The 16,943-nt window shown below is 36.5% G+C and overlaps 1 protein-coding gene across 1 annotated transcript in view; it reads right to left on the bottom strand.

The window, feature by feature from the left end:
- Positions 1–2,120: 2,120 nt before the first annotated feature.
- Positions 2,121–16,943, bottom strand: part of LOC126284434 (peroxisomal targeting signal 2 receptor) — a 42,281-nt gene continuing 27,458 nt past the window's right edge. The window contains exons 7-8 of the mRNA XM_049983356.1: positions 16,439–16,524; positions 2,121–7,783 (exon numbers count right to left, since the gene is read on the bottom strand). Of these exons, the coding sequence (XP_049839313.1) occupies positions 7,600–7,783; positions 16,439–16,524 (270 nt within the window). The 3' untranslated portion in view covers positions 2,121–7,599. The remainder of the gene's footprint in view (positions 7,784–16,438; positions 16,525–16,943) is intronic.

Below are 16,943 nucleotides of genomic sequence, written 5' to 3'. Positions count from 1 at the left end.
CTGCTTCACAGTATATTTATTCCCTCATGAAGTTTGCTGTCAATAATCCACTACAGTTCAAGACCCCCAATGAGGTACATAATTACAATACTAGAAGGAAAATTTACATTCATTACTTCACAATAAGGTTGTCTTTAGCACAAAAAGGGGTACAATGTTGCAACAGAACTTTTTAATCATTTACCAAATAATACAAAATGTCTGACAGACAGCAAAGTACAGTTAGATAACAAACTGAGAAAGTTTATCCTTCACAACTCCTTCTATCTTGTAGAATAATTTCTTTTATTGTAACATGTAAAGTTGGTGGATACGAATTACTACCTTACATATCTCTCTCTCTCTCTCTCTCTCTCTCTCTCTCTCTCTCTCTATATATATATATATATATATATATATATATATATATATATATATATATTCCCCTGTTTGCAAACGCTTAGAACGTACCATAGGTACGAGGGCTAATCCAGAAGTAAGGTTCCCAAAGGGCTCCAGATGCGTTGGAAGGTGCTACTCAAAATCTTCAAGACTGCTGTGTGCGGCTGTTCCCCCATTCCCAATTTCAACCAGCCGCACTTCACTGCATTGCCAGTATTAGCTCAGCAGCCGTCTGCGATGGAGGTGCCCATTGTTGATCCCTTCACGTGCAAGGTTCACTCTGTAATTCAGTTTCTGCACACGAAAGGGACTTCACCCATAGATATTCGTCATCAGTTGACACAAGTATATGTCCTTTCAACATGTCCGAAAATGGTGCAGGGAGTAAGTGGAAGATCTTCAGTTTCGGAAATGGTTATTGAGATGGTCCGATGTGAAGCCTTTCGGAACGGGTCACCATCCATGAGCTTGTTTCTTGGATTCATAGGAGTTCTTACAGTACAGTTGAAAGAGCTTTGATGTAAAAATTGAGGTATCACAAGTGTAGTGCTCAGTGGGTACCACATACGCTGATAGCAGAACCCAAGAAGAAATGCCTTCACAGTGCTCGCCAGTTTCTTCAAAAGTGTCAAGAACATAAGGAAGGATTGTTGGACTCCATTGTTACAGGAGATGAAATGTGTGTTTCGTTTCACTTCCGAAATGAAAGAAAAATCCAAACAAAGGTATCACTCGGGGTCACAAGTCACAAAGGAATTCAAACAAACTCGTGCTGCTTCATGGTCAGTGTTTTGGGATCATAAGGGAATACTGGTGACTGATTTCATGGAACATGGGGCAATAAACAACTCAGACAGTCATTGCAACACACTATGAAAACTCAGGTGGAGAGGACGACTGACAGAAGGTGTAAAGCTGCTTCACGATAACACCTGACCTCACGTGTTCTGCCACACCCAGGAACTTTTGACAAACTTTGGTTGGAGTGTCATGCTCCACCCAACTTACAGTTCGGACCTTGTGCCTAGCAATTATCATACTTACCTGGCCACTGCTCCCAGAGCAACAATGAAGTCAAAGAAGAAATGAAATTCTTCCTCAATGGGTAGGTGCCAGAGTTCTACGAATGGGAATACAGGAATTGGAGCACCATCTACAAAAATAAATAGAAAAAAATGGAAATTATGTAGAAATATAGAGCTAAGTTTCTTCCTTGTAACTACGTAAATTTCTATGAGAATAAACAGATGTCCATTTGTAAAAATAGAGGGAATTTTACTTCTGGGTCAACCCTCATACAAATTAATTTGCAATGTGAATGCATAATGACTCATTCCACACCATTAAGATCTATCGTTCTAAATGATCCATAGAACATGTTACTAATTAACTAGACCTGGAATTATTCAGCTTAAGTCATTTGTTGTAAGGACATCTCTTCACAGCCAATATAATTAAAGGATAACCAAAAGCCTAAGAGGTTGTAGGAAGATGACTGAAATACTAACTAGAAGTCACAAAGGTAATCAAACTGACACTTTTCGTACAAAATAATGGAAGTTGGTGGAGCAGCAGCCATTTGGAACAGAAGTAATACATAGTTCAAAGATACCCTGACTGGCAAAAAGTTACCCTGATTGATTGTAACTGTACATTTATAGGTCACGCATTAAGCTATATGTGCAGAGAGAAGAAAAACAAAGTGGGGGAAAAGAAATTGTGTAGAGAATGAAAATAAATTTCATTATTGTACTATTTTATTTCAATCAACAATTTCAGTCTATACAAATTTTCTACACAAATAATTCGGATTCATTAGTTGCATAACCCCATAAACTTCTGTAGTTACAAAAACAATAAAAACACAATAACAGTCTTATGGAATTAGTGTGTGTGGACCTTTAAATCAACATTAAAAATTAACAATATCATTTAACAATAAATAAAACTTCTGTTACCAAGTCTTAAGTTTAGTGAATTTCTGTAATGGAAATAGACTTCAAAATTCTTTTCACTTATTCCACAAATTTTCTGTAGTCTCTGTCCTTGTCATTCTGACTCTCTTAATTTTCTACAATGAAAATCTTATGAAGTCAGTTCAGTTTATATATGAACTTATATGGTTTATGAACCATTAGTTATAAACCATGAACATGTTCAAAGAACCTAAAAGACTACAGTAATGAAGCAACTTCAGTTTTAAAAATACTTAGTTCAGGAGACAATAAGTCAGCTTGATGTTATTAATTTTGTATGCACTTCAAATGATTACAATGCATTACAACTGTGTAATTATCTAGTTATCTTTGTAATCCATAAAAGCTACATTTTTTAACAGATCTGTGCTGTAAGTACTCCAGATGTTAAAACTGAAAAACTAGGAAACACGCAATATATTCTAAACATAAATATTATTAATAATTCTGTAACAAGAATAAATAAAATAGTGTATGTACATGACACAGTTGTTTTGCAAGTTTTATATGACATCCTGCTTTGTGCTGCTAAAAATATTCCAAGAATGATCTCAGAAGGTAAACAAATTTAAATTAGTAAGAAACTGAAGATTGTAATTACTGACAATGTGTGGAACCCTTCCATTGTTTTGTTGCTACATGCTGCTGAGTATTCTGCTCAGATTACCATTTATGAAGCTTTCTTTTGTCACTTTCAAAAGGATTATCCACCTTTCTCATGTAATGACGTCAAAGCAGTATATCACTATTTGGTAATCTGTACTGAACACCTCCCCAAAGGTACAGAATAAGGAACAATTTTATGTTTCACATAATATAAACTTGAATTTCTCTGCCAAGTAATTTCTTGACAGAAGGTCATTATCACTTGTTCTATCACATATCCTTTAAACACCGCATAACAAATGATCATGTCTTATAACAATGTGGATGCAACAACAATATAACTTGACTGCAAAAAAATGAAGTCATATTATTGACAAATAATTTCAGATATCCTGTACTGGACAAATGCATAGGATGAAAAGTTAGCATCATAACTGACTTTCAATTGTGTTTTCAGATAAAAACCCTACTGCATTTCAAAATACAAAGCTGGCAGAGCTATGGAGTATTAACACCAGTATCCCTGCTACCCCTATGGGACTTAATTGTACAGTACTCAATTCTGTGAGGCACTACTACTTTCTCACAAATTCTTTGGACCTGTTGGGAGTGAAAGGTATTGATTAAAGTACCTCAAATGGTCTGCTGCATGGAGGAGGCAAGAGAAATCTCTCTCTCTCTCTCTCTCTCTCTCTCTCTCTCTCTCTGTGTGTGTGTGTGTGTGTGTGTGTGTGTGTGTGTGTGTGTGTGTGTGTGTCAGACCGGCCTCCTCCCATCCCATACAATGCAGGGAGTATCACTGTGTTTATTGTGCCTACCATGTGCAACACCCTTTCTAGAACTACTGTTCGGGTTTTCAGCTTAACATGCTTCGTAAAGAAAGAAAGTGAAAGACTGTTACTTTTGCAAGATAATTACATCTAATGCACTTGAATGTATATATGTGTGAATTCTCAGTTCGTACCTTCATTCTGCCACTGAATGTTTGGCATATGTACTGGTGAAATACCTCTGTATTTGGATCATCAACTGAAGGTTGCAAATGGCATAAATTCAGTAACAAAAGAAAGATTTACATCTAAATTTATGTTGACAATTACTTTTGTGTTAAATTAAGTCCAGAATGCAAGAATAGCAGCTGTCTTAGTTCTGTTTCTTACTACGGGAAAACCCAAACAGCAATGATGGAAAACAGAGTTTAACTCTGAAGTGGGTTGGACATTGAAGAAGCAATAAAAATAAAATGCTCAGAGACAGTTGGTTATCCTTTAACTTTAACCTAAGAGTTATAGTCACAGTAAACCCACAGATAAAAATATTAGTGATGTAACTATATTTTGTTACATGTGATGAAGACAGGCTTGTTTCATATTTTGTTATTCATTCAAAGCACCTATCAATTCAAGACTGGCTTCTGTAGGCAACAAATGCTTAAATATTTTGTGTGACAAACTTCAGAATACAATGCAAAGGCAGGTAACACTCCCGAAAGTAACGTTGCTACCGCTGCTACTGCATCAAAGTGTTTGTTCACATGATGACAAACTCCAAAATGTGTAAACACTTTTCATCCATGACTTCAGACTTCTTTCTGTTCTGCATTAGGGAGCTTAGAGTTGCAGATGAAATGAATACATGTAACCGACTACTTTTAGTAAAAAACCCAGGAAAAACTCTATCATGACAATTATTTCCCATAATGTTAAATGAGGGAATGAAGGAAAATAAAACATACATTATATGTCCCATACTGGATAAAAACCATTTCTTAAATTGTATATTGCTTTGTTCAGCCACGCTATACACAGCAATTCTGAGACAAAACTGGCAGTTCAATACATGAATTCATTAAAAACAGATGAATAGTAGCTTGGTCTCTAACCTAATAGTAATTATTCTTGATGAGTCAAATCTAGTTAAACTAAAATAATGTTACCGTGTATATCCAGCTCAGAAAAATGATAATGAATTTTTTTCAACATAAATAAATAGTGGATTATCTGTAACCATAATATTGAAATATTATGAAGAAAATGTCTAACCTCATAGGTACATATGATGTGGATGTGTATGACACAAATATCAGTGACACATTTATAACCCAAATGTGGGAAATATGCATCTTGTAATGTGGATAGCACGGTACCATATTGCCCATTAGAATGTAAACATACATTTGTTGAAATCTTGCTGTTATACTGGAATGTACCATATTTAAAAAATGTCATTGTTTATGTAAATTGTAGATAGATTTAGACTTGCTTGTTTGCAACTGTTAAGCCAGTTGGTTAATTATGTGTCTGTTTCTTAACTCTAACCGGCATTATGTGATAAGGAATGTGTGCAGATTACTTTGAGATTGTGGAGGGCAGGAGAGCTTATTTAGTTCAACAGCTTATGTTCGGGCAAGGGACGGTAGAGATCATATTACAGAATGCATTGCATTCCTTAAAGAAAAAAAGAACTACAAAAAAAAAAAAAAAAAAAAAAAAAACCTCAAGCTGTTGCTTCCATAGCAGGATGAGGCCAATAACTGTAAAGTGACATACTATTGAAACTATTTAAAACCATAGTTTCAAAATGCAAGCATGTGCAATCAAAAACAATGGAAAATAATTATTTTCCTGTCTCTTCTCCCCCCCCCCCCCCAAAAAAAAAGCAATCGTCTCACAATCTTAAGACTCAATGGTTTCATTGCAAAGCTAAGATTCTGATTCTTCTGCATGCAAGGCTTGCTTTTCTGTTATTAATTATACTGAAGTTGTTCACATTTTTGTAATAATTATTTTGAAAATAGTATGGCCAAATATTTAACTAAAATTATGCAGCTGTAAAATATGAAGACAGCCTTGTTTCATAATGCTCCACTAGATACTGTTATAAAGGAGATGCCCTTGTCTTTGTGTTACATGTTGATTGAACCAGCCTCTCCAGTTATGGAAAAGCTGTAGAGCTTCATTAACACAGATAAACAAGATAAGTTTTGGCTTACACTCAGCTTCAACAGTGGTGAAAGTCCTGTCAAGTGCCATAAAACCAAATATGAGATAACATCTATTAAGTAAGAAGTGGTCTATTAAACATACTCAAGATCCAGAGATGCAAAACAATTCCAGCATTAATTTAGTGAAATGCTACATCACACTATTACTCATGTGTCTTTAAGGTGGGGCTAACATTTATATTGCACCGGTAAATGGCAGATAGATTTATAAATTAAGTTACAGAAATATTGTAGGTAAAAGTAAAATTTAATCTGTTTCTTGTGCAATTAAATATTGGAAAACTTCAGAAGTTATGTTGATATACATACATCCATCTTCAACCACATGACACTGACATCTTCCCATTTGCATATTATAACACTTAAAGGAGAAAAGTGTCTCACTGAATAAGTACAAAAATTGATGCCACCATGCTGTTCACGTTGAATAAATACATGACAAAAAACTGTACAATGTACTTATTAATTAGGAGATTTGATAAACATGGAAACCTGAATCAATTAATAGTAATCAATACAGTAGTTGACTTTTTACTTTTCTTTTCTTCAAAAAAAACCACTCCCTTCTTCAGTATGAAGTAAAAAATCTATAGTCATGAATAGATATGACCACATGTACAAAGAGTAATAAAAAGAACTGAATAAGAATAGAGTGATCACTAGTATTATTTTATTGTTTTAAACAATTAAGTCATGGTTATGCACAATTACAACGACTAAAATAGAGATATGAATCCCAAAAAAATTTAACTTGTGTGACATATCACTGTATTTAGAGAGAATGACCAGCAACGAGTAAATACAAATATGTATCTGACTTTGAAGGTTTGTAAACTTAAACAAAATGAGTAAGGAAAAATATTAAAACATTAGACTGATGGTTATTTTATTATTACACAGTTTGAAATAGTCTAAAATCTTGTGTGCACTGTGCTCAGACTACAATAAATGTTCAAATTTTAAGATGAAAATGAACAGTGATGTATACAGTTGCAAAGAAAACAATTTAGTTTTTGCATTATAATTAAGGCAGCTCATAGAAATCTCCTTGTCTCCACAAACTATTTCTGCTGGTGAATTTATTTAAAAAGGCTACAGGTACTATAACTTTTATCTGGAGGAATACACATGACAAGTCATTCACCAAAGATCTTGGGATGAAAAGCTTACATAACTTGTCTTCTGACTGCTTTATTCAAAGCCAGTGCAGTAAATCTAGCTTATGAGTGTTAAGCTTCCAAAACATATGCTCAAAAGCTGTATCGCTACTTCATTAGCAAGCAAAACAATACCATAATAAGTAAAGTAGCTTGAATATTTTTAAGACAGTGGTGTATCCGCATAGTTGTTGGTCATTACCAGCTACTATTACAGCTCATGTGTAATTCTGCAGACTCAAACAAAATACATCTACCCATACTCTAATGTGTGGATCACATTCATGGCTCAGAACTTCATTATTGTAGGTGAGTGGTCACCTTCTTTGGCATCACATTCCATCATCCCTACTTCATAATTTCATTAATGATTACATTATTTCCACTTAAATATGAGGCAGGGATCTATGTACCAGATGATGCACTGACAAACAAATTCTAGGAGGAGGAAAACCACAAAGAAAACTGGAATGATTCACTTTATAGGAATGGATGGCACGGTACTGAGAGAACGAGGGTTGAAAACATGAACGAGTGAGTCCCATCCACAGTCAGCAATCTGTCCTACCACATGGCTATTGAAGTCCAAACCATACACGAACTCTGAGTGATGCTTTACTGTCTCCACTGCTTCTGATGATACTTTGAAGTCCCAAATCCTGAGGAAAAGAGATAATTGAGATAATTTGTACACAATAAACAAAGTAGTACAACATTAATAAAAAACAGCATGAAGAAAGTGTGATATATTAATTCAGTCTGACAGTATTCTTGTTACATACAAAATCTGACAATGTTTAAGTTTTCATCAACAGCTTCTGAACTTGTTTACAGACAGTAAAATAACAGCCATAAGAGAACAATGACAGAGGAAAAAAAGAAAGATTAATCATAGTAGTGACTAAATAGGAAATGATGTAAGTTCAGGAATAGGGTACAAAATTAGATGGTATTTAAATGTTCTAGATTTCACATTTTGACACAGCAATCTGAAAAAGTATGAAAAAGAAAAAAAAAATTTCATTCTGGAGGTCCAAATGATGTGCCCTTCCTTTTTAACCTACCTCAAATCATTGAAAAGCTAGGATATTGTGTATCGACAGCATTAGCCCCTTAACTTAAAATGCCGAGCTATCTTGTTTTTATTATTTTGACAGGAACTTAAAATCCCGAGTATTCACAGGCAACTTAAAGACAGACCCTTGGAAATATAAAACCCCACTTATATCTGCTTCAGAGCGGGTAGTTATATGTTCGGTTGCTAGAGAGCATATGGTACTACATTTGTAGCCTGGCTGTCGTGTTTTGTTTGAAAAGGTTACCAGTAGATATCGCCCTTACACAATGAAACACGGACTCTCAGACTCTTCCTTTAGTAATGCTTTCGAAAAAGGATATGTATAGTGATGTTATTTCATTAGAAACTGAAAGTGACAACAGTTTGTCAGCTGAGTGACTAACGCTTGCCAGTGATACAAGATAAATGCATCTGCTGTGCTCTAGCCAGCTCCTTCAAGATATATGTTCACAGGCAACCATTGTGTACACATGGTTAGATTTCACAACTATACAGAAACTAAAAAATATGACAAAGTATCTAGATATTTTAGTCAAAGTCCAGTGCACAAGTATACTCAGGATTTTAGTAATGGTGATCTTCAAAGTTTTATTACTCATATTCAAACAATGGAAGATCCAGGACGGAATGTAACAATATTATGAGAGGGAAAGTTGCTACTCACCATATAGCGGAGATGCTGAGTCGCAGATAGGCACAACAAAAATGGCTCTTTCAGCCATTAAGGCCTTCGTCAACAATACAGGCATGCCAAAAACTTTATTTGTGAGAGTCTTTTTGTTGTGCCTAGCTGCAACTCAGCATCTTTGCATTATGGTGAGTAGCAACTTTCCTTCTCATAATATTATAACTCATTATTCTGATCTTTAAAACCTATGTACATATGTCTTTATGTAATGTCATTCATTACAACATGTTTTTCATTATTAAAAAAAAAAATTATCATATTTGGGACAATGTGTGTGTGTGTTGGGGGGGGGGGAAGAGGTCATTAAAGGGTTAACATAACTTTTTTTCCAAATTAAGTTCCAAAAACAATTTTTTTTATTAATGAAATACATCCTATAATGAATGACATTACATATGAACACACAAAGATGGTTTTAAAAGCTTAAAATAATGAGTTACAAAATTTTGAAAATCACCAATGATAAAATCCCGAGTATACTCATGCACTGGACTCTTGATTATACTGAAACTTGAAGTCATTTTTTAGGTTCTGTGTAATTATGAAGTCTAACCATGTACTTCATAACATTTTTCTGTGAACATAAATCTTGAAGGAGCTAGCTGAAGCACAGTGAATGTATGTATCTCTTACCATTGCTGAACATTTGGCATTCAACTGACTAACTGCCGTCACTTTCAGTCTCTAAGTAACATCATATTCTTCTTCACTTTCTGAGCTACTAAATTCAATGTCAAACTCAGGATCACTATAGTAATCCTTTTTCTGAAAGCATTACCTAAACAACAATATAAGAGAGAGTGTGAAAGCATGTGTTGTGTTGTCTAGGTCCAAAGCTCCACACAGTAAAGACAATATCTGGTGACAACAACCTCAACCAAAATGTGACAGCCAGGCTGCAAATGTAGTACCAGATACTCTTGGGTGGCCGAACATGTAACTGTCGGTGCTGAAACGGATATAAGCGGGCATAATTTATTATTATTATTATTTTTTATTTTTTTTAAAGGTATGTTCTCAAGTTGCCCAAGTGTACTAGGGATTTTAAGTTTCTGTCAAAATAAAATCAAGATAACTCAGGGTTTTATGTTAAGGGATTAAGGCAGGACTGGAACAGTGTGACTCTTAAGATAGTTCCCTCCAATGAGTGTTTCCTCCTCGAACACTACTCGGGCAGTGTCGTCACACTGCAGCAGCAGCCCTCAGTTCGTTTGCTTATCAGCAATTCAGTGGAGCAGCATCTTTTTGACTTCGAAGAGGCATCACTGTTTTGTTAGTCCACTTCCTCCACGCATTTTGTTCAGATTCACTCACCTTAACATCACACGATCATTCAAGTTGTCATTGTGTTTATTGCTATGGCCCATTCTAGTTTCATTCTGGTTATTTCTATGCCTTTTTTTTTTAAAAAAAAAAAAAAAAAGAGCGTTTGTCTTGAGTTATGGGAAATAAAGGACTTTCTGTACATAATTCCGATGAAAAACCTCAAAGTTTAATATGTATTTCTTTTTGCTCCGTGAAGTGACACACAGGCATTACTCCTATGACGAACAATGTCCTCTTGTCAATAACTTAAAGGAAGAGGTACACGAGTTGACTGAACCATCGAATCTCGAAGAAGAGAGTTTCAATGCGTCGTATGTCGCACACTTAAAATTACCTAAAGCTCAGAAATGCATCAGCAACGGCTTATCCTTAAAATAATTTGCAACAGAAATGCCAAAAGCATTTGATTCTGATGATGATGCCGCCGTACATTTTAAAACAGTAGCTATGCCACATAACACTGAATTCTCAGTATGCTACACAACATAAAAAAGGAACAACAGTTAAACTGCAAAGGGTTGGTACAATTTTTTGTGTGTGGGGACAAGAGTACTGATTGAACTGGTCCTCAAGTTTGCATCATGTAAGGTGGTGGTCAGTTTTCAGCCATTTTGCATGTCCCCCTCCACTAGGCATTGGCAAAGAGTTACAGCTATAGAGTGAGAATCTCACTTCTACATGCTACATTTTTTCAAACGTGAATTTGACAGCAGGTCTCCTACCGTTGACATTTGAAAACACAAGAACAGACTGCAGAACCAGGTGGTATCGGCAAGAGAACTGTAAAAGGAATTGTAAATAAAGTGGTCAGAGCTGTAGCAACCATAGAAACAGTTGGTTTCATGTCGCCTGGAAAGCACTTAAATCACAAGGAACCTGTAACACAAATGGATGGTTTTAACAACGCTATTTTAAAATGCTTGATGCGAATGATGAATGCCCGACATCACATAAACCTGTAATAGTTATGCAGCTTCGTCAATGTAAATGCGGTTCCAGATACATTAAGAAGAGAGTTTTAGATCAAAGAAGTGACATAGATGCAGTGTGAACTATATCCCATATAAAGATTCATGATACAAGAGAAGGAGGTAGTTGATCATTGTATTACCTTGATGAGTCAGTCAGAATCTTTTGAAAAAGATCTGCCGGAAAATGTGTAATGGTAGTGGCAGATTTAAAGTTCTCATAGGAATAGGTTCTCGGATAATCATTCTTCGTGTTGGCTGTTCTTCTGGTTTTGTTGCTGAGATTAAAATTTTATTTACGTGTAAGAAAAACAGCAGTGATTACCGTTTGGAAATGAGCGCTGTCATTTTCATGATGTGATTCACAAATCTTGTCATACCTTGCTTTGCAGTTGGTCATTGTCAATTATAATTAAATTACAAAATTCCCCAGCTTAAAAACAAAAATATTAAGCACTGTATAAACTAGACTCGTGCCGATCTCCTGCAGCCTGTCAATTTATAGTCACGTGACAGAATGTACAAACATGACCACATTGCATCTGAATGGGGTCACACAGTTTAACATTTACCCCTGTGTCACTGTCAGTGTAGCCCCATAGAATTGATTTGGGCAAAGGGTTTTAAGGCTATGTGGGAGAAAGAAATGAAACATTCAAGATAACATACAGCGAATCGCTTGTGCACGTGACAATAGACAATGAGGCAATAGACAACATTCCACCTGCAGCTGGCACACTGTCTGTTTGGCATGCTGAAACGCTTCAGAAAGAAGAATTTGACAGGGAAGTGATGATGGATATGTGACTTGAACCTCCCATTGTAAATTTACAATCATATTGTTCAGAAATTGACTCAAACAGAAGGGACTTTGGAACAAAGTAATAACATTTCTTAGTTTTACAGACTCATGGTTTAAAAAAGTGTTTGTCAACATATCAGTTGCATACATAATAATGGAGAACTTCCTAGCCTTTTTCATTAGGACTTTGTATCCTTTTAATTAAGAAGTCTATAATGTTCAAAACATTGCCCAAGCAGCAGTTAAGCTTCTCCCATCATGTTGTATGCGAGAATGCAGCTGGATAAATTCATCAGAAGTCCTATTTCCACATGTAAACGTATGTTATTTTCAAGGCACAAACTGGATAAGGCCCTAAAATGACAGTAGCTGTTACTTGTCGAGATATCGATGGTTTTCGATGTTATCGGTCAGCATTCCCTGGAGTTGGTTAATTGTTTGCTTATTCAAAGGATTATAAATGTGGTCTCTCACTGTAACATTGGATGTGTTAGTTTACAATCATAATGCCAATTAACAGCCAAAAGTATGGCATTTTTACTTATTATGCAGTTCAAATTACAATAAATGGTAATTACTGCAAGCAGTTTCAATGACCTTATCGGTAGCCAATTGCCATTTTGAGAAAAATTATACTTCATATCTTCACAAACCTACCCCCATGAACCATGGACCTTGCCGTTGGTGGGGAGGCTTGCGTGCCTCAGCGATACAGACAGCCAAAACGGAGGGATATCTGTTGAGAGGCCAGACAAACGTGTGATTCCTGAAAAGGGGCAGCAGCCTTTTCACTAGTTGCAAGGGCAACAGTCTGGATGATTGACTGATCTGGCCTTGTAACAATAACCAAAACGGCCTTGCTGTGCTGGCATTGCGAACGGCTGAAAGCGAGGGGAAACTACGGCCGTAATTTTTCCCGAGGGCATGCAGCTTTACTGTATGACTAAATGATGATGGCGTCCTCTTGGGTAAGATATTCCGGAGGTAAAATAGTCCCCCATTCGGATCTCCGGGCGGGGACTACTCAAGAGGACGTCGTTATCAGGAGAAAGAAAACTGGCGTTCTATGGATCGGAGCGTGGAATCTCACATCCCTTAATCGGGCAGGTAGGTTAGAAAAATTAAAAAGGGAAATGGATAGGTTAAAGTTTGATGGCAGGAGGAAAAAGACTTCTGGTCAGGTGACTACAGGGTTATAAACACAAAATCAAATAGGGGTAATGCAGGAGTAGGTTTAATGATAAATAGGAAAATAGGAATGTGGCTAACCTACTACAAACAGCATAGTGAACGCATTATTGTGGCCAAGATAGATACGAAGCCCACACCTACTACAGTAGTACAAGTTTATATGCCAACTAGCTCTGCAGATGATGAAGAAGTTGATGAAATATATGATGAGATAAAAGAAATTATTCAGATAGTGAAGGGAGATGAAAATTTAATAGTCATGGGTGACTGGAATTCGAGTGTAGGAAAAGGGAGAGAAGGAAACGTAGTAAGTGGATATGGATTGGGGCTAAGAAGTGAAAGAGGAAGCCGCCTTGTAGAATTTTGCACAGAGCACAACTTAATCACAGCTAACACTTGGTTTAAGAATCATGAAAGAAGGTTGTATACATGGAAGAACCCTGGAGATACTAAAAGGTATCCGATAGATTATATAATGGTAAGACAGAGATTTAGGAACCAGGTTTTAAATTGTAAGACATTTCCAGGGGCAGATGTGGACTCTGACCACAATCTATTGATTATGACCTGTAGATTAAAACTGAAGAAACTGCAAAAAGGTGGGAATTTAAGGAGATGGGACCTGGATAAACTGAAAGAACCAGAGGTTGTACAGAGTTTCAGGGAGAGCATAAGGGAACAATTGACAGGAATAGGGGAAAGAAATACGGTAGAAGAAGAATGGGTAGCTCTGAGGGATGAAGTAGTGAAGGCAGCAGAGGATAAAGTAGGTAAAAAGACGAGGGCTGCTAGAAATCCTTGGGTAACAGAAGAAATATTGAATTTAATTGATGAAAGGAGAAAATATAAAAATGCAGTAAATGAAGCAGGCAAAAAGGAATACAAACGTCTCAAAAATGAGATCGACAGGAAGTGCAAAATGGCTAAGCAGGGATGCCTAGAGGACAAATGTAACGATGTAGAGGCTTATCTCACTAGGGGTAAGATAGATTCTGCCTACAGGAAAATTAGAGAGACCTTTGGAGATAAGAGAACCACTTGTATGAACATCAAGATCTCAGATGGAAACCCAGTTCTAAGCAAAGAAGGGAAAGCAGAAAGGTGGAGGGAGTATATAGAAGGTCTATACAAGGGCGATGTACTTGAGGACAATATTATTGAAAGGGCAGAGGATGTAGATGAAGATGAAATGGAGGATATGATACAGCGTGAAGAGTTTGACAGAGTACTGAAATACCTGAGTCGAAACAAGGCCCCCGGAGTAGACAACATTCCGTTGGAACTACTGACGGCCTTGGGAGAGCCAGTCCTGACAAAACTCTACCATATGGTGAGCAAGATGTATGAAACAGGCGACATACCCTCAGACTTCAAGAATAATATATTAATTCCAATCCCAAAGAAAGCAGGTGTTGACAGATGCGAAAATTACCGAACAATCAGTTTAATAAGCCATAGCTGCAAAATACTAACATGAATTCTTTACAGACAAATGGAAAAACTAGTAGAAGCCGACCTCGGGGAAGATCAGTTTGAATTCCGTAGAAATACTGGATCACGTGAGGCAATACTGACCTTACGACTTATCTTAGAAGAAAGATTGAGGAAAGGCAAACCCACGTTTCTAGCATTTGTAGACTTAGGGAAAGCTTTTGACAATGTTGACTGGAATACTCTCTTTCAAATTCTGAAGGTGGCAGGGGTAAAATACAGGGAGTGAAAGGCTATTTATAATTTGTACAGAAACCAGATGGCAGTTATAAAAGTCGAGGGGCATGAAAGGGAAGCAGTGATTGGGAAGGGAGTGAGACAGGATTGTAGCCTCTCCCCGATGTTATTCAATCTGTATATTGAGCAAGCAGTAAAGGAAACAAAAGAAAAATTCGGAGTAGGTATTAAAATCCATGGAGAAGAAATAAAAGCTTTGAGGTTTGCCAATGACATTGTAATTCTGTCAGAGACAGAAAAAGGACTTGGAAGAGCAGTTGAATGGAATGGATAGGTCTTGAAAGGAGTATATAAGATGAACATCAACAAAAGCAAAACGAGGATAATGGAATGTAGTCGAATTAAGTCGGGTGATGCTGAGGGAATTAGATTAGGAAATGAGACACTTAAAGTAGTAAAGGAGTTTTGCTATTGGGGGATCAAAATAACTGATGATGGCCGAAGTAGAGAGGATATAAAATGTAGACTGGTAATGGCAAGAAAAGCGTTTCTGAAGAAGAGAAATTTGTTAACATCGAGTATAGATTTAAGTGTCAGGAAATCTTTTCTGAAAGTATTTGTATGGAGTGTAGCCATGTATGGAAGTGAAACATGGACAATAAGTAGTTTAGACAAGAAGAGAATAGAAGCTTCCGAAATGTGGTGCTACTGAAGAATGCTGAAGATTAGATGGGTAGATCACGTAACTAATGAGGAAGTATTGAATAGGATTGGGGAGAAGAGAAGTTTGTGGCACAACTTGACTAGAAGAAGGGATCGGTTGGTGGGACATGTTCTGAGGCATCAAGGGATCACCAATTTAATACTGGAAGGCAGTGTGGAGGGTAAAAATCGTAGAGGGAGACCAAGAGATGAATACACTAAGCATATTCAGAAGGATGTAGGTTGCTGTAGCTACTGGGAGATGAAGATGCTTGCACAGGATAGAGTGGCATGGACAGCTGCATCAAACCAGTCTCAGGTCTGAAGACCACAACAACAACAACAACAACAACATCTTCACAAAGCTGTGTCAGCTGTTCTCGCCTCCCGACGTCATGCAGAGTAAATCTGTGGAGCAGTGCACACAACGTCGTCAAGACATGAATTAATATTTCTCTCATGACAATTAATCAAAATTGGTTTTAATATTTATTATTCCCCTCGCATATTTGAATGTGTAATGTACAGTAGGCAAATGAGCTGACTTGTCTGTAGCAACACAGTTCGGCAATGTAGACTTTGTTGGCCCAAGCTCTGCTGCCACGCATGCACAGTTGTCTTTGAAATTTGTAGAGCATATTATCCTTTAGTCTACCACTGATAGCCTTTTATACATATTTTCATTACATTTGGCTTCTAAACAAGGCAAATGGTATTTCATGTTCTAAATTAAGTATAAGTTGGCTTTACTGTTGCTGCTCAGCTATCATTCCTTAATTTTTTGCCCCATGATTTACCATTGATCCTTAACTCAGCTTGTTACGGGAGATAGAAAATTCTCATTCATTGAAAAGTTCAACACATAGAGTAATGAATACATTGAGGACATACCTTGTAGTGAAATCATACGCAACAGATGCTAATACTGAGAGATGATGTGGAGAGAACTTCACCCTTCTAACTGCAAATTCGCACCCCTAGAAAGAGAAATAATTATTACAGAAAACCAAAGCAATATTCAATATAAGAAGCTATTTTATCTTTTCATTTCATGTATGAAACTGCCAAAATAATATAACTGCCAAATGAAAAGTGCTTGCCTATCCTGCTGCTGAAAATATGAATGCCTTCAACTTAATACAATTTTCTCTATCAATTACAGGGATAAAGGACCCAACGTACCATTTTGAAAATATAAATTATACACTTTTTTCGTATTCATAAACTAATAATATCTTACACATGCTGCTTTATCTATCTATCTATCTATCTATCTAGCAGATGTCTTCCTCCAACATCAAAGGTCATTTGTTGCATTCTAAGTTCCACAATTTATTTTCTCAATTGCCTCCTGTAGACTACTTCTTGCCGTAACTTTTATTCCTTCTACTCATTA

The sequence above is a fragment of the Schistocerca gregaria genome, chromosome 8 (assembly GCF_023897955.1).
Source record: "Schistocerca gregaria isolate iqSchGreg1 chromosome 8, iqSchGreg1.2, whole genome shotgun sequence".
NCBI classification, from domain to species: domain Eukaryota; kingdom Metazoa; phylum Arthropoda; class Insecta; order Orthoptera; family Acrididae; genus Schistocerca; species Schistocerca gregaria.
The sequence above is the reverse complement of the archived record's forward strand: the minus strand, read 5'-3'. Positions and strand labels throughout refer to the sequence as shown.